General features: G+C 61.1%; 2 protein-coding genes across 2 annotated transcripts; both read left to right on the plus strand.

Annotated features, from left to right (window-relative positions):
• Positions 1–2,261: 2,261 nt before the first annotated feature.
• GTF3C5 (general transcription factor IIIC subunit 5) lies at positions 2,262–10,659 on the plus strand. Its single transcript, XM_056132863.1, has 10 exons — positions 2,262–2,390; positions 5,698–5,879; positions 7,915–8,110; positions 8,179–8,283; positions 8,886–9,000; positions 9,281–9,361; positions 9,462–9,559; positions 9,754–9,836; positions 10,076–10,218; positions 10,391–10,659. The coding sequence occupies exons 1-10, from the start codon at positions 2,322–2,324 to the stop codon at positions 10,555–10,557; spliced, it is 1,239 nt and encodes a 412-aa protein (XP_055988838.1). The 5' UTR covers positions 2,262–2,321; the 3' UTR covers positions 10,558–10,659.
• A 5,758-nt stretch (positions 10,660–16,417) lies between these two features.
• On the plus strand, positions 16,418–23,156 carry CEL (carboxyl ester lipase). The gene is made up of 11 exons (XM_056132668.1): positions 16,418–16,501; positions 17,872–18,022; positions 18,120–18,242; positions 18,587–18,784; positions 19,269–19,399; positions 19,477–19,584; positions 19,673–19,790; positions 20,506–20,692; positions 20,776–20,979; positions 22,424–22,621; positions 22,778–23,156. The coding sequence occupies exons 1-11, from the start codon at positions 16,436–16,438 to the stop codon at positions 23,154–23,156; spliced, it is 1,863 nt and encodes a 620-aa protein (XP_055988643.1). The 5' UTR covers positions 16,418–16,435.
• Positions 23,157–23,641: the final 485 nt, after the last annotated feature.

The raw sequence follows: 23,641 nt of genomic DNA on the forward strand, positions 1-23,641 counted from the left end.
TGTGTCCAACCGGGAGACCGTCCCCCTCGGGAAGGCGGGCCGCCGGAAGTCTGCCTTGGCCCGCCCCCAGGCCGCCGCAATTGGGTAGCTCCCTCAGGGAGGCGGGGACACAGCTCCGGCCCGCTTCTCTATTGGCTGAAGCCTCCTGGCCCGTCGCGGCTTCAAATCTCGCCCCGGCGCTCTGGGTGGACAGGTCGCCTGCGCTCCGCCCCCGACGCGCTTCTTCGCCTTTCAGGCCCCGAGCGGCGGCGGCGGCGACGGCGGCTGCGACGCCCGCGTCCCGCCGGGCTGTGGGGTCGTTGCCCGCGGAGGCGCTCGCTCGCGTGTCGCCGAAGCCGGGGCCCGGAACGTTTGTGCGCGGAACCAACCCCCGGAAGGACGCGCGGGGATGGCGGGCGCCGCGGGCCCGGGCCGGGCCGTGCCGGTGCAGCTGCGGCGCGAGCGGCGCCTGGTGTGCGTGGAGTACCCGGGCGCGGTGCGCGACGTGCCCCGGATGCTGAGCACGCTGGGCGGCGAGGAGGCCGTGTCCCGGGTGAGGAGGCGTCGCCCGCCGGCGCGTTGGCTTCCGTGCGAGAGTTTGGGGGGCTGGGGGGGCTGGTTTTGTGTGCGGGCACAGCCGGCGGTGCTGGGCTACTCCTGACTCAGTGCTCACGGGACCATGCAGCGCCAGGGGTCGAACCCACCGTACAGTACAGCCTTTTGAGACGCTCTTTGGCCGCGAAATTGTGTTATTTTTTTTCTTGTTTTTATTTCGGGGGGTGGGCGCTGCACGCGAGCCGTGCTCAGGGCTGACTCTTGGCTCTGTGCCCAGGGCTCATCCTGGCAGGGCTCGGAGACCGCACCCAGGTCAGCCGCATGCAAGGCGAGCATCCTGTCTGCTGTACTGTCACCGGCACCCTCTTTTTGGCTTTCTATGGTTTTGGGGGCACGGCCAGCTGTGGGCGAGGCTCACTCCTGGCTCTGTGCTCAGGGATCCCCTGGCGGGGCTCTGAAGACCATATCTCTGCCAGGACTCGCGCTGAGCCAGCCTGGCACCGTCCCTCCCTCCCAAAGTGATGTTCCAGCGTTTGTCTGTGACTTGCGCCTGAAACTTGGCTTTCTGGAGAGCTGCACATGGTCTTGCAGTCACTCACTCCGCAGTCCCAACATCCACATTACGTGCCCACAGCCCATGAGTCTGGGGTCAAAACTGCCCTGGAGTCCTCAAAGCAGCCTGGTGGTCCGCCTCATCGTTCAGGTTTGCAGAGAATTGCAGAGCTAGGGAGGCCCCTCACTGAAATTGCTGCCAGCTGGGGTTTCCTCCTGCTCCTGCCTGGGGGACCCGCCTTTCCATTCATTCTGGCCTATTCCTCAGGCATGGCAAGACCCGCACTCCCTGGGCACCCACTGCAGAGGGCGCCCTTTGGAAAAGATTCTGGTGGTCCCCCCTGCCAGTGAGTCTCTCCCACTCCCTTTGCGCCCCACTGCATGCGGGGTCCTTCCAGTCCCTGTGGCTGCGGCTGCGTTTTCTGGGGCCTTTTATTTATTTATTTGTAACTTTTTAATCGAATCGCCGTGAGATAGACTCCTACAAAGCTGTTCATGATTGGATTTGAGTCATACAGTAGTCCAACTCCCATCCCTTCACCAGTGCACATTTCCCAGCAGTCCTGGTGCCTTTTTTTTGGGGGGGGGGGGTCACACCCGGCAATGCACAGGGGTTCCTCCTGGCTCTGCACTCAGGAATTACTCCTGGCGGTGCTCAGGGGACCATATGGGATGCTGGGAATCAAACCCCGGTGGGCCGCATGCAAGGGAAACGCCCTACCTGCTGTGCTATCTCTCCAACCCCCAATCCTGGTGCCTTTTAACCCTCTGCCCGGATGCCTTCTGAACACAGGCCCTGTTCAAGTTACGCAGGGCGGGAGCTGAAGGGTGCCACTGTGCAGGGGCCCTGGCCTGGTGCTGCTCACCCCCCCACTCCCACCCCCTGTGGGTCAGCCTTTCCTCACTCCAGAGTCCTTAAGTTTTGGGGGAATGGGAAGGGGTGAAGTTGCCGAAGCTTTCCTCATTCCAGGTGAGCCTTGGGGAGCCGAGAACTGCAGAATGAGCTTCCTGAGTGCCGGGCAGGAATCGTGGGGGGCACAGTGGGAAGTGCCCCCCCCATGCTGGCCGGGCTGCTCACGCTCTCTGTCTCCTGCCACAGATCTATGCGGACCCCTCCAAGAGGCTGGAGCTGTACTTCCGGCCCAAGGACCCTTACTGTCACCCCTTGTGTGCCAACCGCTTCAGCACCAGCAGCCTGCTACTCCGCGTCAGGAGGAAGCGCCGGCGCCAGAGGGATGCCCAGCCCGATGGCGTGTTCCACATGGAGGTGCTCGGCACCGTCTCCACCATCTACAAGTTTCAAGGTGCCTGCTCTGGGCCGGGAGAGAGCGCGGGGCTGAGCACAGGGCAGGCCAGCGGGAGCCGCAGAGCACTGGGCCGAGAGCATGGAGAGCTGGGCGAGTTCCGTTAGGAGGCAGCGGAAGCCCTGAGCAAGGAGGAAGTTTATTTGCTACTTCTGTTATTATTCCTAATGTTTTGGTTTCTGGGCCATACCCAGTGGTGGTCGGGGCTCATCCCTGGCTCTGTGCTCAGGAATCACTCCTGGTGGGCTCAGGGGACTGTCAGGGGTGTTGGGGATCGAACCCAGGTTGGCCGCATGCAGGCCGAGTGCCCTCCTTGCTGTGCTATCGCTGCGGCCCCGGAGACGGGGTTTTCACCTGTTCTGAAAGCAGCAGGAAGGGCCAAAGCAAGAGTACAGCGGGTAGGGGTAGGGGCACCATATGTGGTGCCGGGGTCAAACCTGTGTCTGCTTGTGCAAGGCAAGCACCCTCCCCGCTGTACTGTCGCTCCAGCCCCTAGGGTCACACTCCCTGCCTGTGACTCGCTCGTTCCGCTTCTGTGCTGGTAAGGGGCCACAGCGGTGCTGGTCGCCCTCAACTGCAGTTTATTCCAATCTCCTCTCCATTCTCCTCTGATTCTCCTTCTGCCTCTCTCTCTGGACCCCCCTCATTCTCCTTCTCACTCCCCCAGCCCACTCTGACAGTCTGGTTTACACAGAAATCATGTAGGGTGGGGACACAAAGGTGGGGTTGAACGTGAACAAATCAACAAAGAGAGGTTAGGCCACTCCTCCAGGAGATTAATGCAAGGACAAAATCTCATCTAAGGAGATGACTCCAGATGACTAGGAGATCCGCTCAAGGGCGGGATTCCATTCGGGGTGTGTTGCTTTCTTCTTTCCCCAGCAAGTAATCCACTTAAATAGTGGTAGTAAATTTACTTCTAATATTTCTAGCAGTGTCATTTTGTATGAGCACAGTAAGAGATATATCAAGCTTAAAGTTTGGTTCTTTCTGAGGACATCTCACTAGATATTCCAGACCACAGTTCTCAGGCCAGGTTAGTCTCCTGACCCCAGCAGGGTCCTTATTCAGTTACCTCTTTTGGGTCATGACAGAGTTTGTCCATGACTGTGCTCTTAACTTATAAATTAAGTATTGTGGCACTTGACCTGGCCCATTTTGATGCCAGGGTAGCTCACAGCTTGCCCTGGGTCCCTTCAGTGCCTTGTTTAGACCTTGCTTTTGGGGTGCCAGGGACTAAGGGCAACTGAGGCTTAAGTCGAGGAAGCAGATGTCTAGGAGTGAGTATTGTTCGGAGTCAATAAACTCCCAAGTTACAAAAGCATAATATTAACTGTCTTCCTGTGTCCATACAGAAAGGACATTGCTTTAAAGTAAACTATACAAAAGATGGGGACAAGCAATGTTTAACTTAAAATACAAGTTCAGTGTCCTTAGAAGGATTTGACCTTACAAGTTAACTGAATCTGATTAGGGGGAAAAGGCGATTAACTGGTTGGGGAGGACAGCACAGAGAAGAGTTTACAGATGAAGGAATGGAAGTGACTTGGGAGCACTGTGATGGGAGTAACCCGATAAACCTAAGCTCCCTGTGGCAAGGGAGAAAAGACAAACCAGTGTTACCCGACGTGGTTTATGGGCCATACCTGGTTGTTCCCAGGGCTGACTCCCGGCTCTGTGCTCGGGGATCACTCCTAGCAGGGCTCAGGGACCCTCTGGGTTTCAGTGCGTGCAGACAAGTGCCCCAGCCCCATTCCCACCCCCTGTACTCTGTCTCTGGCCCCTCATCTTCTTCTGTTTGTTTTGGGGGCCACACTCGCGGTGCTCGGATTACTCAGAGCTCTGTACTTAGGAATCTCTCCTGGCAGGGTCGGGGACTCTATGGGGCGCTGATGATTGTACTCCTCTCGGTCATGTGCAAGATGAACGCCCTCCCTGCTGGCCCCGTCTTCTTTTTTGTTTTTGTTATTTTGGGTCACACCTGGCTGTGCTCGGGGGGTTACTCCTGGTTCTGCACTCAGGAATTATTCCTGGCAGTGCTCGGGGATGCTGGGGATTGAACCTGGGTTGGCTGCATGCATGGCAAACCTCCGCCAAAGTGTCGGCCTCCCTGCTGTGCTGTTCTCCCTTTCAAAGACTCTGGCTCCAGACCTAGCTCCTCCCCGGCTGTTCTGGCCTTGCTCGGCCCTCGGCTCCCCTTGTCTCGTTCTGTCCAGCTGTTGGGCTGGCTCCCTTGGAGAGAGGCCCCTCAGCTTTTTCTTTTTCTTTCTTTTTTTTTGGGGGGGGGTCACACCTGGCGATGCTCAGGGGTTACTCCTGGCTCTGCACTCAGAAATTACTCCTGGTGGTGCTCGGGGGACCATATGGGATGCTGGGAATTGAACCGGGTCAGCTGCGTGCAAGGCAAACGCCCTACCTGCTGTGCTGTCGCTCCAGCCCCTCAGCTTTTCCTTCTTTAAGTTTAGCTTGTGTTTCTCATCTCCTTTCAAATTCTTAGCAGGTCCTCACAAGTTTGCCACCACTGGGATGCCCAGTGAGAGGCTGGGAGTAAGAACTTGCCCCTGTGGGGCTCTGTGTGTTCTTGTACCTTGTCTCCAAGCTTCCCAGTCTCCCAGCCTCCCAGTGTCCCATTCTCCTGGCCTCCCATCCCCTTGGCCAACCTGCCTCCCCGTCTCCTTGATGCAGCCGTGACTGGTGTGCCGTGGCCCTGGGGAGTTCCGTGAGAGGCTACGGCCAGGCCTGGGCAGGCCTCCGTGTAGCTCTTGCGTGGGTTCTGGAAGAGCAGCCCAGGGAGCTAGGCAGAGTGCCGGTACTTCATTGCATGAATGAGTCTGGCTCAATTCCCAGCACTGAGATGGTGCCCCACCCCGTCAGATAGAGAGCACGAAGAAGTGAGGGGGAGAAGAGCAGGCAGGAGAGAGTTGCCGACCAGAGTGGGGTCCACTGTGTGTGCTGAGCATCAGCACGGGGGGCCGGAGGGCCATGCAGTGTTCCAGGGAGTCCCCTCACTCCCGAGACCCGCCAGGCGCCCGTTAAGGAGACGTGATGCTCAAGCGGGCCAGGGCCACTCCTCGCTGTCTCCCTGGCCCCTCCCGAATCTGTTGAGTGATTTGGGGGTGCCCTGTGGAGAAGCTGTGAAGCAGGGGACTCCTGTCCCCAAGGGCCACTGACCAGTCCCTGGCCCCTGGCCCCCAGGGCATCTGATCAGTCCTGGGCCCCTATCCTCCAGGGCCACTGACCAGTCCCCAGTCCCTGTCCCCAGGGCGCTGACCAGTCCGGCGTGTCCCCAGGCATGTCTGACTTCCAGTACCTGGCCGTGCACCTGGAGCCGGGCGGCACGCTGCTGTCGCTGTACGACAAGGTGCTGCTGGAGAAGCCGGAGCAGGAGGGGTTCTTCCACCAGGATCTGCCTCTCTTCATCCCCCCGCCCATCTTCTCGCGCCTCGACACCCCCGTGGACTACTTCTACCGGCCCGAAACGCAGCACCGGTGAGGACCCCTGTGAGCCACCCCACCCTCTGCCCTTCTTTCAGAAACGGGGTCCCGCGGTCCCCACCCAGGGCTGCCTTGGCCTCACGTCTCCGCGTGCCCGTGAACTGTCTCTCCCTTTGGTGCCCTTGCTGCCAGGCATTGGGGCCAGGCTGTGGCCTATCCTGGCGTGTCTGCTGCCCCTGGCCTGACCCTCGGCTGCTGGGCTGCTTCCGAGTCCAGTTTGCCTTTTCCGGGGCCAGAATCCAAGCCGAGGCCTCAGCCACCAGACCGCAGCAGTTTCGTGGCATAGTTTTTCAGTTCTCCCATGAGCCCCCAGGATTGTCGGCGGCCCCTCTGCTCTCTGCTGTGGCTGAGGGACACCGCGAGGCTGGCCTGCGGCGAGGCCCTGTGCAGATGAAGAGGTGGCAGCTGGGCACAGACCCGCAGTGGGCAGGCTGGCTCAGGCGTTGTCCCTGAGCACAGTTCAGCGCCCCTGACAGGGCAGGTCTCGGCACCTGCTCACCTTGCCTCTCCCCTCACAGCCAGGGCACATGGCGTCAGGCGTGGGGGCCCAGCCCCAGCCCTGGTCCCCGCGCCCGCAGAGACTTGCTCAGTGCTGACGCCACCCCAGGAGGGTCACGGGAAGTCACTTCTGCAGGGTAGGCACCCGGAGCAGCTCCGGACCCAGCAGGAGAACAGGCAGGGACCGCCCGGCCTTTTGCAGACCAGCGGGGATTGCCTGGTGATGTCTGCTGCCGGCAGGCGGCCTCTGGCCTTGGCACACAGCCAGAGTTGAGAGGCCAGAGGGCCCGGAGTCCGTGTGCTGCAGCCCCCCGGGCCACGCTGAGCATGTGTGGTAACCACCGCCTCCCCGCCACCTGGAGACTGGAGATTGGCCAGTCACCCTCTCCCTGCCATCGGGAGACTGACGAGTGGCCAATGCAGGCCGCGCTGCTTGGCCGAGCTGGGTGAGAGGCGCAGGTGACGTGGCCGCTGGAGGGACGGGCTGCTGTCAGATCTGGCCTGGCCGCGTCAGGGTCAGCCTGCACCCTGCAAGGAGCAGGACTGGGAGGAGGAGGCAGCGTGTGAGCATGGGGGAGTAGAGGGGCCGGGGGGCCAGAAGCCAGGACGGCCAGACCTGTGGGGACGGTGCCTCGCGGGGATTGGGGCCAGCAGGGCTGCACCCCGGGGCCCGTGTCCCGATGGCGCTGGGAGGGGCCCACCGGGGGACCTTCGTGGCCTTTGCTAACTAGAACCTGTGGGGAAGGGAGGGCAGGGGTGAACCGATGCTGAGTGGCCTCTGTGGTGTCTCCCAAGTGGCCGGTGGCCTCCATGTGTGCGCTGACGTGTCCCCTTGGGCCACCTGGACTCTTTCCCTCAGAGCTCACTCTGGTGGCTGGAAGCAGGCAGAGCTCCCAGGAAATGCCGCTTCAGGGGTGCGTGGGGGCCGCCCTTGGGCCTTGTCCTTGTCGCCTTGTTGCCGCCCCGTGCGCCCGGGGAAGCTGCCCGTTCTCCCAGGACACATTGATTTTCGCAGCCCTGGGTTCTGCCCGGTCTGCAAGCGGGCACTGCCCCCGCCGGGGCCAGAGGACAGGTCAGAGGGCTCAGTGAGGTCCCTGGGGGCCACGTCACTGCCTCGGACAAGTGCGGGCAAGGCTGGCCGGACAGAGTCCAGCACCCAGGCCTGGGACGCGGCTCAGCGCTCAGCACCTGCTGTGACACAGGGGACAGTGCAAGGGGGGTTCTGGGGCCAGGTGTGGGGCCTTTGTTCCCCCCATCCCCAGCACCCAGCACTCAGCATAGGTTTCTGGGGCGTCTTCAGAGCAGCCTCTGCGACCCCTGCCTCCCGCCAGGGTCTCCCAGGGTCCACGGCTGCATGCAGTCACCCGCATTATGACGGTGACACTGGAGCCTTAACTCCTGTCAGAGGCCCAGGAGCCCCGAGTCCTGTCAGAGGCCGGGAAGCCCTGAGTCTTGTCAGAGGCCAGGGAGCCGTGGAGGTCTCCAGCCCCGATGCGGGGTCCCTGCCTCTGCTCACCCAGCCTGCCCCCAGGGAAGGCTACAACAACCCTACCGTCTCGTGCGAGAACCTGATTGGCCTGAGCCGGGCCCGGCGCCCCCACAACGCCATCTTTGTCAACTTTGAGGACCCCGAGGTGCCCGGGCAGCCGTTGGAGGCCGCGGTGCACACGTGGAGGCGGGTGTGCGCCAACCCCGTGGACCGGGAGGCCGAGGAGGAGCTGCGGAAGGTGAGCCCGGGGACCCCCACCCACCCCGCCCCCCCACCTCCCGCCCACTGAACCCCGCGTGTCTGCAGCTCTTCGACGTCCGTCCCGTGTGGTCTCGAAACGCCGTCAAGGCCAATCTCAGCATCCACCCGGACAAGCTCAAGGTCCTGCTGCCCTTTCTGGCCTATTACATGGTGAGTGACGCAGGCCCATCACGCTCGCCACTCCCGGTCCATCCCTGCACTGCCGTGTTAGTGGCACAGGCGGGTGAGAAGGACTTTCAGGGAGGGCTTGGTCAGTACTCAGAGGCTACTCGCAGCCCCGTGCTCCTGGGGCTCCGTGTGGTCCCCGGGGGCCTGGGGTACCCCAGACGCTCCTGCACGTGCACCTCCCCAGCCCCAGACAGCAGTGTTCACGCTGTTGGCGGAGCCCTGGGGACTTGCCCCAGTCAGGGCTGAGGCAGGGTCATCCCTGAGGTTCCCTAGGAGCCGGCGTCCCCTCTGGGGCATGGTACAGGGCGGGGTCATCCCAGCGTCCCTCCAGGGTTTCTGGGCCAATGTGATGTGCTGCTGAGACGTGCGGGGCAGTGGGCGCGGAGCCGTCCTGGGGAGCTGCCACTAGCTTGAGTTGCCTTCCCACCCCAGCCTGTAAAGACGCTGGCCAGGGCCGGCAGAGCCACTGGCCACCCGCCATGTCCTCCCTCCCACAGCAGGGTGGGCTGAGGAGGCTGGTGGCCTGCCCACAGGGGCAGTGCCGTGCCGGCCCTGACCTCTCCTTACACCCATGGTGCCTCCAGATAACCGGGCCCTGGAGGAGCCTGTGGATTCGCTTCGGGTACGACCCCCGGAAGGATCCTGCCGCCAAGATGTACCAGGTCCTGGATTTCCGGATCCGGTGCGGGATGAAATACGGTGAGGCACCTCGGCCCCACGTGCTTGCCCCCCGCCCCAGCAGCTTCTGTGCCAGGCCGAGCTGTCCCTGGGGCTCTGTGACACTGACCCAGGGCGTTGGGGGCGAAGGGTGCTCCCATCTCACGTTGGGGTGCCGCTCACTCAGCCTGTGCCGCGGGGCGCGGGACCTGCTCTTGGCTGCCCTGACTCCGGAGCATGTTTGTAACACCGCAAGCCACAGTCAGGCACAAGCCCATCCCCCCTGCAGGCTCCACCCCTGTAACCTCTGCTCTGTCTGCAGGCTACACCCCCAATGACTTGCCCGTGAAGGCCAAGCGCAGCACGTGCAACTACAGCCTCCCCATCACCGTCAGGAAGACAGGTGAGCCGCCGTCTGGGCCAGCACCCCCAGGGGCCGGGCAGCCTGGCAGGGGGTGCAGCCCTAGGCACCATGAGCTCGCCCTACTCTCCTACTCCCGTAGCCAGCCAGCTGGTCACTGTGCAGGACCTGAAGCAGGGCCTGGGCCCCTCGGGAGCCGCCAGTGCCCGAAAATCCGCCTCCAGCAAGTACAAGCTCAAGGTGGGCACCAGGGGGAGGTGGTGGGGGGGCTGTCTGGTGGGAGGGGGGAAGAGTCCCCCTGCAGGGCCACTGGAGCAGAGGGACCCAGGGGCCACGAGGAGCAGCTGTGTCCCTGTGGCTCTGGCTCCCGAGATGTGCCGCAGGGGGTGAGGGCCCCTGGGACGTGCTGCCACCCTTCCGGCCACTCTGTCCAGGACTCCGTCTACATCTTCCGGGATGGGGCCCTGCCGCCGTATCGACAGATGTTCTACCAGCTGTGCGACCTCAATGTGGAGGAGTAAGTGCGGGGGTCCCCGGGATGGGCTCCTGGCTGGAAATGCGGCGGGGATCCCTACCCTGGCAGCCCTCACCTAGCGCAATTCCAGTTCTTCCCCACGTTGCTCGCAACCCCTGCCCCCAGGAGCACCTGCTGGGCCTGGGCCCCCGTATGGTGATGCTTCTTGCCCTTGGGGGAAGCTCAGGGGCCGGTCCGGGGCACCGCCTGCCCATGACCCCACTGTGCCCACGTGCCCCCAGGCTGCAGAAGATCATCCGGCGCAATGACGGCACGGAAACGAGCTGCACAGAGCGGGACGGCTGGTGCCTCCCCAAGACCGGTGACGACCTGCGGGATGCCATGTCCCTCATGATCCGCCAGACCATCCGTGCCAAGAGGCCGGGTGAGGCACCCTCAGGGTCCCCCAGCACCCAGAGGGGCGGCCCCTTTGGTTCTGACCGAGCTGCGGCCTTCCCCTGGACACCTTGGGGGCCCTCTCCCATCCCCCGTGCTGCCCCCCCAGCAGGCCTGTCACCCCACCCTGTGCTGTGCTTACGACCCCTGTCCCCCCACAGCCCTGTTCTCCAGCCCGGCCAAAGCTGAGGGCAGCCAGGACCAGCCGGCCTACGAGTGCGGGGAGGACGGGGAAGACGGGGAGGACGAAGAGGACGAGGAAGAGGACTTCAAGCCGTCAGACGCGAGTGACAATGAGATGGAGACGGAGTTGCTGGACTATGTGTGACTTGCACGTGGACCCTGCTGATGGGGGGACCCTGTGGAAAGCCCACGGGGCGCTTGGGACAGGCCAGTCCTGCCTGACACTTGCTCCCTGCAGTGCTAAGCCAGGCCAGCGGTCTTCAGTGGTGCAGTGGCACTGGGCCCCCCCGTTGTCTGAGCGGACAGTGGGGAGCTGAGCCCAGGGTACACACCCACCCACTTGTGACTTCCGGGGCCCAGGCCAGGCCCTGCAGACTCCCGTCATTAATTCCTTTCCCAGGAGCCCCGGTGTTGGGGGGTGGTCTAGGCACTGGGCCCGGCAGCCCCCTCACTGCCGCCTTTGGTCCTTGTCAGTGACCTCTTTCTCGGCGGGGGGGTCACACCTGATGATGCTTAGGGGTGACTCCTGACTTTGCGCTAAGAAATTATTCCTGGTGGTGCTCGAGGGACCATATGGGATGTTGAGGATCGAACCCACGTCAACCACGTGCAAAGGCAAACACCCTCCCTAATGTCCTATTGCTTCGGCCCATTCACTGTTTTCTTGTGGGCAACACTAGGGCCCCACGGACCCTGGCGGGTGGGAAGGAGCAAAAAGAATTGACCTTTGTCTTCACTGGGCCCCGGAACAAGGCAGCAGGGGACGGGGGACTGGGGTGCACAGGCAGCCTGCCCAGAGGTGCATCTCCCCAGTCTGGGGCCCCCAGCAGCTCCCTGCTAAGGCTCCCCCTGCCAGGGGATCTGCTCTATCTCCCAGGAGCCCCGAGGCCCACCGGAACGGGGGTGCATTCCCACCCTGTCCACCCCAGAGCTGACCCAGCAGAGATGTGTCCCCAAGGCCGAGGGGTCCCTAGCGCCTCTGCTTCACCAGACATGCCCACAGCCACAGTGGCAGCTTGCATGGAAACCCCGCACCAGGCAGAGCCCGAGGCTCCCACCACCCAGCCCCACAGGGGCCAGTGACGGGGCGAGGGCTGGTTTCGGGCTTGGGGGGAATGATGAGTTGTGGGGTACCTGTAGCTGCCCAGCCCGTGTCCCCACAGGGCTCTCTGCACCCCCCCCCCCGCGTGCCTACAACTCTGGGCTTGATTGGTCCATCTCAGTCCTGTAGGGTTCAGTTGGGGCCACCCTGGCCATGCCCGGGGGTACTGGTCCAGGCCGGCTGCAGGCAAGGCAGATGGCATCCCCATTGCACAGTCTCTCAGACCCTACATTTCTTTGCCTGTACAAAAAGTTCTCAGTGCGATTTTGTCCCAATTGTGTATTATTTGGTTGAGCTCCCCCAGCAGTGCTCGGGCTGTTTCTGGCTCTCTGCCCAGGACTCACTTGTGGTGCTCAGCTCCAGGGAGCTAACAGGGTCTGCAGCGTGCAAGGCAAGTGCCCACCCCTTGCACTGTTGCCTTTGGCTCCCTGCATCTTGGATGCTGAATCACTGAGGTCCGTCCGTTGGTCCCGTCATCTGGAGCCTGTAGGTGAGGCCAGATGCACGCAGCATCTGTGAGGAGCTCGAGTGGTTGCTGGGTCAGGATGCAGTCACCCCACACCAATTCCTGGAGTTTCCTCCCCAGTGTGACCATGACAGCTCCGTTGCAGGTTAAGCGTCTGTATATGTCCAGATTCATTTCTGCTTTTGGTGGTATGCTGTCAATCTGTATGTCTTTATTTTGAAATCTTAGGGGTTCTTTTTGGTTTTGTTCCATTCATTGTTTATAATGAACAGTTTTAATGACTATTGCTTGGCTGTGATATAGCTCTTGTGTGTTTTTTTTTTTCACCCTCCATATTGCTCTGGCTATGTAGGTTCTTCGTTATTCCATAAATATTTTGGTTCCCTTTAGAAGTATGTATGAGGATTGGAGTGATAGGACAGCAGGGAGGGCACTGGCCTTGCATGTAGCTCATCTGGGTTTGATCTCCAGCATCCCATATGGTCCCCTGAGCACCGCCAGGAATAATTCCTGAGTACAGAGCCAAGAGGAACCCCTGAGCACCAGGTGTGGCCCCAAAACAAAATTTTTTAAAAAAGTATTCATGAGTGATAGTACAGTGGAGAGGGCAACTTTCTTTGCGAGCGGTTGGCCTGGGTTTGCTCTCTGGCACCCCATTATTTTTCCCTGATCCCACCTGGGAGTAATTCCCAAGTGGAGAGCCAGGAGTAAGCCCTGAGCACTGCCGGGTGTGACCCAAAACCAAAAAGAAAGCATGCATGAAACCCTGTCACCAGATCTATTATAAATTCCTGTTCTAAAACAATGAAAAGATAGCTGTCATTGAACTTTACATAGGGCTCACATTAGTTATGTTTTTTGTAAAATGAGTATTTTGGGGGGATTGGGCCACACCCGGTGATGCTCAGGGGCTATTCCTGCTTCTGTGCTCAGAAATTAGCCTGGTATTTTTGGAGATTCAAACAGCAGGGTGCAAAGGTGCTTTTACCGTTGGGTGACCTTTCTGACCTGGCCCCTCGGATGGACACGTGGACTATATTCTGCCCATTTGTGAACATGGAATATCTTCCTGTATCTGGTCCCTTGCTTTAAATCTTGGAACAGTTTCCAGTTTGGGGGGTCCCAAGCAAGTGACCTCCAGTGTCACACCCAGAAGTGCTCTGGGGTCTTGGGCACCTCGTGTTCTGGGGTTTGAACTTGAGTCCTCGTGCCGGCAGAACATAGGTGCTGACCACTGTGCCATCTCCTTGGCCCTCGTGGTCTGGGCTGTCGGGCTGTTGCTCTGAGCTTCTCAGATGTGACCTCCCTGGGCAGAGTCAGGAATGGAAGGTTCAGAAAGGACAGGCTGGAGCTGGCAAGGGCGGCCTGGCCACTCTCACTGAGCCCCTGTGATTGGCCACACTTAACTGATGAAGATCAGTACAATTGTGTTTACCCTCCCTGACCGTGCTCCAATCAGGAAGAACTTTTCCAGTGTTTACCTCAGTTCCGTACACTGTGATGTCCACTGGGTTTGTGTTCTGCTCTGCCCATTCAGAACCATGGCCATTCTGGCCAAGGCGTGGGGAGGGCACAGGTTCGGAGCCAGGGAGTGCCGTGAGGTGAAGCATACCAGCATGCTAGCCCCAGGGCTGCCCCCACACTGAGAGGGCCCTCCCCCCATACATGTCCAGCGCAGGCCTATCCCACACCTCAGGGGCTGCCTCTGCACTTTCTATAGGTCAACGGGCCAAGATCCAAAGCTTCCAACCTCAGATAATTTTCATTAACATCTTTGTTCGTCAACTAGAACAGAATTAAAGTTTTTGCTTTTACCACCAGGAGTGCTCCCTGAGCACCCTCAGTTGTGGCCCAAACAACAAAACTTTTTTTTTTAAATGTACTCGCATTTTCTATGTTGATCACGTGGACATCCTACCTGTCTCAACAATAGTGAGCTAATATTGAAATAACCTTAGTTATTAAAGATTTGCCCAAGCCAGGCAGGTGAGCGTCTACTTGTAAAAGTTTAAGGAAACTGAATGAGACAGTGCTTCTTTGTTTACCTCTAAATCCATCTGAAAAACTCCCCCCACCCACCCTCCCTTCCCCCCCAGCGCTTGGAAAGGGATTTGGCAATACGCCAGCTTTCAGATCAGGCACAGCTGGAGGGTGGCGCTGGAGTCCAGTTCCATGTTCTGCTGGGAGCATCTCCTGAGCACAGGGCCAGGAGTGGCCCCCAGGCACCATCTGGTGTGACCCCAAACCACACAAGATCCTGAGTACCAAAAATACAAATAAATACAGAGGCACAAACAGATACAGCATTCGCTCTAAACGTCCAGTCAGCCCTCAGTACAACATGCTGACAGATTCTTCAGGACTCTATCTGATAGTGCTCAGGCTGTCTCCTGGTTCTGTACTCAGGGGTCACTTCTGGTGGGCTCAGGGGACTATATGGGGTGCCAGGGATTAAACCCGCATCAGCCATATGCAAGACAAGTGTCCTAGCCACTGTACCATCGCTCCAGCCCCACTATATATTTTATTCAAATTGTTCCTGGCAGCTGACTCAGGTTAAAGCTCTGAATATTTGTAAGTAACGTTGCCTCTTTACCTCTCAGGGCTTTGTGTCTGGCCCTGCTGGAGGGCTGGATTAAATGCTGGGCAGTGTCTCCAGAGCTCAGGTCGGGACAAAACACAGTCCTGTTGGAGACACCTTTTCCGGGGGCTTCTCTGTCTGAGGGGATTGTTCTCATGGCTTCCTGAGTCCCTCAAGAGTCCCTCGACAGGGCCGACAGTTGGGACAGCCCAGGGCTGGTGTGGGGAGGACAGTGCATAGAAAGAGGAGGTGGGCTGGAGAGAGGGGGAACAGGAGGGTCAGCACGTGCAAGTATGGAAGCTGGGGCCCTGACCAGCTCTCCCAGCTGCCTGGACCCCCCGGGCTTCGGGGTCTGCAGCCCTGACACCTGTATTTGGGGCCCTAACCCAGCCTACAATATTGTGTGAGTTGACCACTGGCTTTGTGCTCAGGGATCATTTCTGGCTGGGCTTTGGGGACCGTATTTAGTGGTAAAGGTCAAAACTGGTCCGCTGCCTGCAGAGATCCCCCACTGACCCCTCCTCGGTGCAGGGCGGCTATAGGTTCAGACTTGCCTGAGGCGCCCAGTTCCCTGCTGGACCCAGCACACAGTAGGGAATTTACCCAAAGGGCTTCCGCCCCCGCCCCCCATTGCCCCAACTTCACCTCCATGCACAGGGAAGATGCAGTGCCCAGCCTGGAGCTGGGAGGCAAGTGCCGAGCCACCTTGGGAGTCTGGCCCAGAGACCCGCATCCTGGGGTGATGCAACTGCCTGAAGGCGTTCTGGAATCTTCCAGGAAAAGCTTGCATATTCATGAGCACCAAAGCCTGTGGATTCAAGAGCACTAGGCGAGCACGGACAGTTGAGGAAGTCTGTGGACCCACTGGCATGTGTCACTGGCACAGGGACCCGGACAGTGGGGGAGGGAGGGGCAGGACTAGCGTGTCAGCATGCCAAGAACAAAGGAATAAAGGTGGCTGAGATGGTCCCCACTGTGCAGGCTCCGGGGTCACTTCCGCCCAGCCAGTGACCCTGTGGGGCTTGATCAGCAGAGACTGAGGTCTCTGGACAAGAGCTGAGTGCTGAGAGCAGGTGGGGTAGGTAAAGGGATGTCACCCGCCAGACCATAATGCCCAGGAGAGAGAGAAGCTGTGGAGACAGGCTGGGAGGGGGAGGGCCCGGGGGGACGGAAGGGAACCTGGGGACACTGGTGGTGGCAAATGTGCATTGGTGTAGGGGCAGGTGTTGGAACACTTGTGTGACTGAAACCCTATCATGAACAACTTTGTAACTGTGTATCTCAAGGTGGTCCAATTAAAAAAAAGTGAGGTTCCCAGGGGCACCAGAGTGGAAGGGAGGACAAGGGGGTGCGCCCCTCTCTCAAGCCCAAGCCTAGTAGCTTCCCGGAGCCGGTCTTGGCTTTGAGGAGCAGAAAGGGGGGGCAGGGATGACTGGGGATCCCTGGTAAGTCCTACTCCCAGACCCCTAGTCTGCCCTCTACTGAACTGGGGAGCCCACAGGGCTGGGGTGCACGTTCCCTGAGGGGGATGGAGCTCTTGGAGCCAGACCAGGGCAGCTGGTCCCTCCCGCCACCTGCCTCTGCTCCCAGGTGGCCGTCCCTGGGCCGTGAGAAAGAGGGGCTGCTGCCCAGCTGTACACGGGCACATCGGTGCCAGTACGCGCCCGGCTGATGTGTCCTTGGCCAAGCCCGAGGCAGGAAAGGGCAGCTGCCTCCTGGCCTTGGGCACTGGCATGGAGTGGGGCCAGAGGAAGGGGAAGCGGGAGGCGGGGGTGCGGGGAGGGGGTGCGGGGGGGTAGGGACCCTCTCCGGCGCCTGCTCCCGCTGCTCTATAAATACCCGTGGGCCAGCAGGCGGGTAGGCAGGTACGCACCATGGGGCGCCTGGAGCTGATCGTCGTGGGCCTGGCCTGCTGCCTGGCGGTCGTGAGTGCCGCGAAGGTGAGTCAGGACCAGACCTGAGAGGGTCCCAGCACCTGGGGGACAGGGGCTCCGAACTGGGATGTTTCATCTGGGTGATGCCCTGGGACACGCGACACTGGACACAGGACACTGGTGGCACACACCTGGCACAGCGCCAGCAGCATCCCTGCTCTGAGGGGACAGCACAGTATTTTTTGTGTGTGTGTGGTTTGTTTATTTTTTGGGGGGGGCACCTAGCCTTGGCTCTGCACTCAGGAATCACTCCTGGTGGTGCTCAGGGGACCATATGGGATGCCAGAGATTGAACTTGGGTTGACCGCATGCAAGGTAAATGCCCTGCCCTCTGTGCTGTCGTTCTGGCCCCAACAGTGTGGTATTCAGGACCCACTGATGATTCAAAAGCAAATGAAAGACATTCACGGTCGCTCTGAACCATGACACGATCCAACAGCTAGACCCGCATCGGGCTGTTCTGAAGCCCACAGAGGCCGGCGGGTCCCACTGGCAGAGGGGGAGATGGCGCAGAGCAGGGGCGGACCCACACCCTAGGCCTCCCCGGGTCGGCCCAGCAGCTGCCCCATGCTCACCCCACGCCCAGACACTGTCGGTTTGTCCCTCCTCCTGCCTCCTAAACCTGCCCGCTTCCCTGCCTCCGGGGCCAAGGACAGGCTGGGGAGGGGCTTCTGGGTCAGAACTCCATGGTTGGACACAGACAGGGGTGCCGGCCAGTTCCTGCCCAGCAAGACCCCGAGAGCAGCCCCGGCCTGCAGTGCTCACCCCAACTCCAGCCCCCCTTGAATTCTGGGGTGCTCCCCGCCAGGCCCTCAGCTGCGATCACCAGGGGCCCAGCCTGGGACGATGTCCCAGGTGCTGGCTTGGCCCTAAACCGCTCCCGGCAGACCCCAGAGGCAGGAGGAGGCTTCTGGGGAAGGTCTGAGGCTCCCTTGGGATTGGGGGTCCAGGATCAGGGGTCGGGGGAGAGCAAGCCGGAGCACAGACCCTGAGAGCCACTATGAGCGCCATGCCCCACGCTGCTTAGCAGTGGAAGGGCAGGTGGGCACCTTGTGTCTCCTGGGAAAACATCTCCCTCAGCCCCGCGGCTGGGGCGGGCCAAGGGGCCCAGACTAGTCCCCCCAAGCCCACCCGGGCACCAGGTCACGCCTCTGTGCCAGCAACGTGTGGGAGCTGGGGCCTCGAGGGGGGGTCAGGACAGGGTCTGCCAGGATGGGGCTCTGCGCTCCTCAGGACAGGCACAGGGCAGGGTCTGAGGCGAGCACCGGTCACACCATCTCCTGGCCTGTTCCCCAGAGGAAGTGCTCGGTTTGGAGCTGGGGGTGGCAGGGCAGACCCTACCCTGGGACCCCACACTGATGCCCCAACCCCCACAGCTGGGCGCCGTCTACACAGAAGGCGGCTTCGTGGAAGGTGTCAACAAGAAACTCGGGCTGTTTGGCGACTATGTGGACATCTTCAAGGGGATCCCCTTTGCAGCTCCCCCCAAGGCCCTGGAGAAGCCTCAGCCACACCCCGGCTGGCAAGGTGGGAGCGGCAGGTAGCTGCAGCTTGGGGGTGGGGCAGCAGGAGGTGGGCAGCTGAACATCTGACCCTGTCCTCTGCCCCCACCCCACACCCGCAGGGACCCTGAAGGCCAAGGAATTCAAGAAGCGCTGTCTGCAGACCACCATCACTCAGGACAAGAGCTACGGGTCTGAGGACTGCCTCTACCTCAACATCTGGGTGCCTCAGGGCAAGAAGGAAGGTCTGACCCCAACCCCACCCCCGACTCCCCAGTCCACGCTGGAGACCCCTGTAGTCAGAGATCCAGCCTTGTCCCTGGGCTGGGTTAGGGGTTCAAGAACCGAACATCTGGGGCTGGAGTGATAGGAATGCATGAGGCTGGCCCGGGTTCGATCCCCAGCATCCCAGCTGGTTCCCTGAGCATCACCAGGTGTCACTCCCGAGTGCAGGGCGGGAGTGAGGCTGAGCGTAGCCAAGGATGGCCCACAACAACAACAAAATCAGCTGGAGGTCCCTGAGGCCAGCACAGAGGGTTCCGGGGCTGGTCCCTGAAGGGACTGTGGGTCACCTGCCTGCTCCCCGCAGTGTCCCACAACCTGCCTGTCATGATCTGGATCTTTGGTGGCGCCTTCCTCATTGGGTCGGGCCAGGGCGCCAACGTGCTGAAGAACTACCTGTACGACGGGGAGGAGATCGCAACACGCGGCAATGTCATCGTGGTCACCTTCAACTACCGCGTGGGTCCCCTGGGCTTCCTCAGCACCGGGGACGCCAATCTGCCAGGTGCGTGGGGGCCTCGGGAACCCGCCACACGACAGCTGACGGGCGTTCCACCCCACGCCAGGACCAGGAGATACTGGGACTCCCCTCGGCAACTGGAACAGGAGACAGACAGACAGACAGAGGGACAGATGGGTAGACAGATGAATGGACAGACGGACAGACAACAGACAGATGGACATATGGCTAAGACAGAGGGACAGACTGACACCTGAGGGCAGTTGAACAGACACAAACATGAGTCACGGGAGTGCACCCTCGGGGGACACAAAGACCCCAACACACCGTGGGAGGGTCGTGGCGAGAAGTGTGAGCAGGCTGCAGGCCAGCACCACTGGCCATTCTGGGGCCCAGCCGTCATCCCTTGTCATATTCTGTGGGACTTCTAGCACCCCAGTCCGGCTGGACCTCCGGCACCCTAGCCCATTCAGGGTCCCAAGTGCCCCAGTCTGTTCTGGGGCCCTGACCACTCCTCACCTGGCTCCAGGTAACTACGGGCTTCTGGACCAGCACATGGCCATCGCCTGGGTGAAGAGGAACATTGCTGCCTTCGGGGGGGACCCCAACAACATCACCATCTTTGGGGAGTCTGCCGGAGGTGCCAGCGTCTCTTTGCAGGTCTGGGGCCTCCGAGGGGCCGGGGGGGCACCGCAGGTGGGAGGAAAGGACGCCCAGGTGACAGTCTTGTCTTGCAGACCCTGTCTCCCTACAACAAGGGCCTCATCCGCCGAGCCATCAGCCAGAGCGGTGTGGCCCTGAGCCCCTGGGCCGTGCAGAGGAACCCCCTCTTCTGGGCCAAAAGCGTAAGGCAAGGGGCGGCGTGGGGAGGGCGGGGATGTCCTCCTCACCCACTTCCCTGACCACTGGCCTCCCCTACCTGCCGCCCCCCAGATCGCCAAGAAGGTGGGGTGCCCCTTGGACGACACAGCCAGGATGGCCAAGTGTTTGAAGGTCACTGACCCCAAGGCGCTGACCATGGCCTACAAGATGCCTCTGGTCGGCATGGAGTGTAAGTGTGGTGGGTGGGGGGTACCCTAGGCCCCAGGCACCCCAGTCACGGCCCCCCAGAACTCATGGGAGTGCCCTGTCTCCAACCTGCAAATGCATGCAGCCGCCCACGGAGTGTCCAGCCCTCGGCCAGGGCTCCCCAGGAAGACCAGGGGTTCAAGTCATCAGTGGCTGCCCCACTGGGTCGGCCTGACCCCCGTTCTCCAGAGGAAAGTAACGGGGTGCCTCTGCTTTGTTCTGGGGACTTCCCAAGCAGTGCTCAGGGCCTGGGAGTCCTTCTGGGGGTCCTTCTGGGGACCCACCTAGGGGTCCTTCTGATACAACTTGGTCCACTGGGCTGGTGCTTTAGAGCAAGGCCCGAGGACACTGTGTCGCTCCGGGCCTCCAAGTCGTACTTGGTGCTAGCGGGAGGGACTGCATGGTGCTGGGGACAGCACCCAGGACTGCGAGAGCCTGTTGAGGATGTGACCCAGAGCTCACCCACAACCGCCCAGGGCTCCCACGTCGGCACCGCCTGGCACGGTTTGCAGGGCACTATTTTCTGGGAAGAGATTCCCTCCGGCAGTGGAAGGGCTCTCTTGGTTCCTGCTTCCCTCAGCCCTTGCCCACACACATGTGGCCGCCACACGGGAGCCAGGCCTGGCATGGGTCAAAGCATGCAGGACCCCGTCACCCGGGCCTGGTGCACGGGTGAAAGCCGAGCGCTGTGCCCCCAGACCCCATGATGCACTACCTGGGCTTCGTGCCCGTGGTGGACGGAGACTTCCTCCCCGACGAGCCCAGCCGCCTGTTCCACAATGCCGCTGACATCGACTACATTGCGGGCACCAACGACATGGATGGCCACTTCTTCACCACCATTGACCTGCCCGCCATCGACAAGAACAAGCAGAGCATCACCGAGTGAGTGGGGGTGCGGGGCAGGTGTGGGGGCTCCGTGGCGAGGGACAGGCCCGCGTCACGCCTGGTGGGGCCTGTCTCTGCAGTGAGGACTTCTACAAGCTGGTCAGCGGGCTGACCTACGCCAAGGGCGAGAGAGGTGCCAAGGCCACCTACAACTTCTACACGGAGCCTTGGAGCCAAGATGCGTCCCAGGAGACCAAGAAGAAGACGGTGGTGAACTTCGAGACGGATATCCTCTTCCTGATGCCCACGGCCATGGCCCTGGCCCAGCACAAGGCCCAAGCCAAGTGAGAGGGGAGGGGCAGGGTGGGGGTGGGGCAGCACCTCAAGAGCCATGAGCCCCCCCATGCCAGCTGCCCGCTGGGACCCCAGAGGGACCCCCTTGCCCCCTCCCCACTGGCCATGTGCTCCTCTCTGAAAAATTCTGGCCTCTGCTTCCTCACCTCATGCCGGGTGAGAGTAAGCTGTTCTGAGGCTCAACTTGGCATCTTCCAAGGAACTTAGTCTGGGCCCGAGAAGGCCTCCAGCCTGCAGAAATGAAAATGAGCACCAGAGCCGCAGCACAGTGCAAAGGCCCTTGCCTTGCACGCAGTGGGCTGCGGTGGGCCCAGGTTTGATTCCCAGCATCCCATAGGGTCCCTGGACACTGCCAGGAGTGTGATTGCTGAGTGCAGAGCCAGCCTGAGTATTGCCAGGCATGTCCCCAAAACCAAAAGAAAGAAGTAAAGTAAAGGCCCTCCCGTTGATCATCGATTTGCTCAAGCGGGCCCAGTAACGTCTCCATTGGAGACTTTGTTGTTACTGTGTCTGGCATATCGAATACGTCGCGCGGAGCTTGCCAGGCTCTGCCGTGCGGGCGAGATACTCTCGGTAGCTTGCCGGGCTCTCCGAGAGGGGCGGAGGAATCGAACTCGGGTCGGCCATGTTGGCTGCATGCAAGGCAGACGCCCTACCCACTGTGCTATCGCTCCAGCCGGGAGTGATAGCACAGCGGTAGGGCGTTCGCCTTACAAGCGGCCAACATGGCCGACCCGAGTTCGATTCCTCCGCCCCTCTCAGAGAGCCCGGCAAGCTACCGAGAGTATTCGATATGCCAGACACAGTAACAACAAAATCTCCAATGGAGACGTTACTGGGCCCGCTCGAGCAAAAGAAAGAAAAAGAAAAGAAATTCAAATGACCTAGGCATTCCCCGAGCAGGAAGATAATATTCGCCGGAAAACAAAGGCAGAGAGAAAGGCACGGGGGAGCGAAGCCCCTGAAAGTGGAGGAGGTAGCGTTTGTAGCACCTGTGCTAGAGACGAGCGCAGAATGCCCTGTCGGCCCCAAGACAGGGCCGGGGACCGGGCCGCGCTGTCCCCGTCCAGGTCACTCCCGTCACGAGAACAACGTCACTCCTGACACTGGGTCAGGGACCAGCCTTGTCATGGGCATGTGGGCGAATGCCAACGGAAATGGCAGGGCCACCCGCGAGCCTGGCGCTCTGCGCTCTCTCCCCTTCTCCTCACCCCCAGTTTTTGTTTAGGGGCTCCCTCCCTGTGGGTTCAGGGGACCCTGTGCAGTGCTGGGACTCAAACCCGGGTTAGCCGTGAGCGAGGCACAGGCCCTGCCCCCTGTCCTATCGCTCTGACCCCTCCTGCCCGGATATTGAATCAGGGATGGGCACTGGCTTGCGTCCCCCTGCGTCCCTCAGGCCGGTCCCACTGACCGGAGGTGTCTGTCCCCTCCCAGGACCGGCAGGACCTACTCCTACCTATTCTCCCACCCTACCCGGATGCCCATCTACCCCAAGTGGGTTGGGGCCGACCATGCCGATGACCTCCAGTACGTGTTCGGGAAGCCCATGGCCACGCCCCTGGGCTACCGAGCACAGGACAGGACCGTGTCTAAGGCCATCATCGCCTACTGGACCAACTTCGCCAAAACTGGGTAAGGCTGGCGTGCCGAGCCAGGCCCCTGTCCTGTGGTCCTCAGCCCTGGGGCCCACACCCAGCAGTGCTCTGCTGGGTGGGGGTCAGCGCACGGGGAGGAGGGCTCTAGCCCCCCCGCCCCGTGAGCCCCCACCCAGCCTCTCTTCACCCACAGGGATCCCAACGTGGGCTCCTCGCCCGTGCCTACTCGGTGGGAACCCTACACAGTGGATGGGAGAGAGTACCTGGACATTAACAACAAGATGGATGCAGACTCTATGAAGCGGGACCTGAGGGCCAGTTACCTGCAGTTCTGGATGCAGACATACCAGGCCCTGCCCACCGTGAGCAACAGCGAGGCCGCCCCCCTGCCCCCCAGCGATGACTCCGAGGCCGCCCCCTTGCCCCCCAGCAATGACTCCGAGGCCGCCCCCCTGCCCCCCAGCGATGACTCCGAGGCCGCCCCCCAACCACCCACCGATGACTCCGAGGCCGTCCCCCTGCCCCCCTCAGAATCCCAGGAGACCAACATGCCTTTTGTTATTGGGTTCTAAGGCCTGTGCCCGACCCCCTCCCCAATAAAGTTTGTCCCTCTCTGGCCTCTCTGCTCCTGTGTCCCAGCCAGAGGGGCCCGGGGTGGTCCTTGGGCATCGGAAATGCTCGGCACTGCAGCCCCAGGAAAGGGGGTTGGGGAGGAAAGGGATCAGAGCAGTCTCTGTGCATCGAGGCCGGGGGTGGCCATGCCGCAGCTTCTTGGAGGGTTTGTACTGGCCCAAGGGGTACAGCGGCTCTGTGGACTGATGAGCCCTGGCCTGACCTCTGGGTGTGGGAGTGAGCGGGCCCCCATGTCTGGGCTTCTGCCCACCAGCAGTCTATGGCCGGGAGGGACAGACGCCACAGCGGGAGGTCAGGGGCAGAGTGACCAGAGGGGGCTGCTGCTGATACTGGCAAGGTCAGGGGGGCAGGAGGCAGAGGCAGAATCCGTGACTGACCCCAGGCTAACCTCATGGGGCACCGTGCACCCCTCACCCATCTTAGA

This window comes from Sorex fumeus, unplaced genomic scaffold (genome assembly GCF_029834395.1).
Source record: "Sorex fumeus unplaced genomic scaffold, SorFum_2.1 ptg000095l, whole genome shotgun sequence".
Classification (NCBI taxonomy): domain Eukaryota; kingdom Metazoa; phylum Chordata; class Mammalia; order Eulipotyphla; family Soricidae; genus Sorex; species Sorex fumeus.

What these genes read in the sequence shown, in the direction of transcription:
- GTF3C5 (XM_056132863.1), top strand. Translation starts at nt 2,322, where the DNA reads ATGCCCAGCCCGATGGCGTGTTCCACATGGAGGTGCTCGGCACCGTCT. An exon ending in CACCATCTACAAGTTTCAAG is followed by an intron (nt 2,391 to 5,697) that starts GTGCCTGCTCTG and finishes TCTGACTTCCAG; the next exon opens with TACCTGGCCGTGCACCTGGA. An exon ending in TGCGACCTCAATGTGGAGGA is followed by an intron (nt 9,837 to 10,075) that starts GTAAGTGCGGGG and finishes ACGTGCCCCCAG; the next exon opens with GCTGCAGAAGATCATCCGGC.
- CEL (XM_056132668.1), top strand. Translation starts at nt 16,436, where the DNA reads ATGGGGCGCCTGGAGCTGATCGTCGTGGGCCTGGCCTGCTGCCTGGCG. An exon ending in CGGTCGTGAGTGCCGCGAAG is followed by an intron (nt 16,502 to 17,871) that starts GTGAGTCAGGAC and finishes CAACCCCCACAG; the next exon opens with CTGGGCGCCGTCTACACAGA. An exon ending in GTGCCAGCGTCTCTTTGCAG is followed by an intron (nt 19,400 to 19,476) that starts GTCTGGGGCCTC and finishes CTTGTCTTGCAG; the next exon opens with ACCCTGTCTCCCTACAACAA.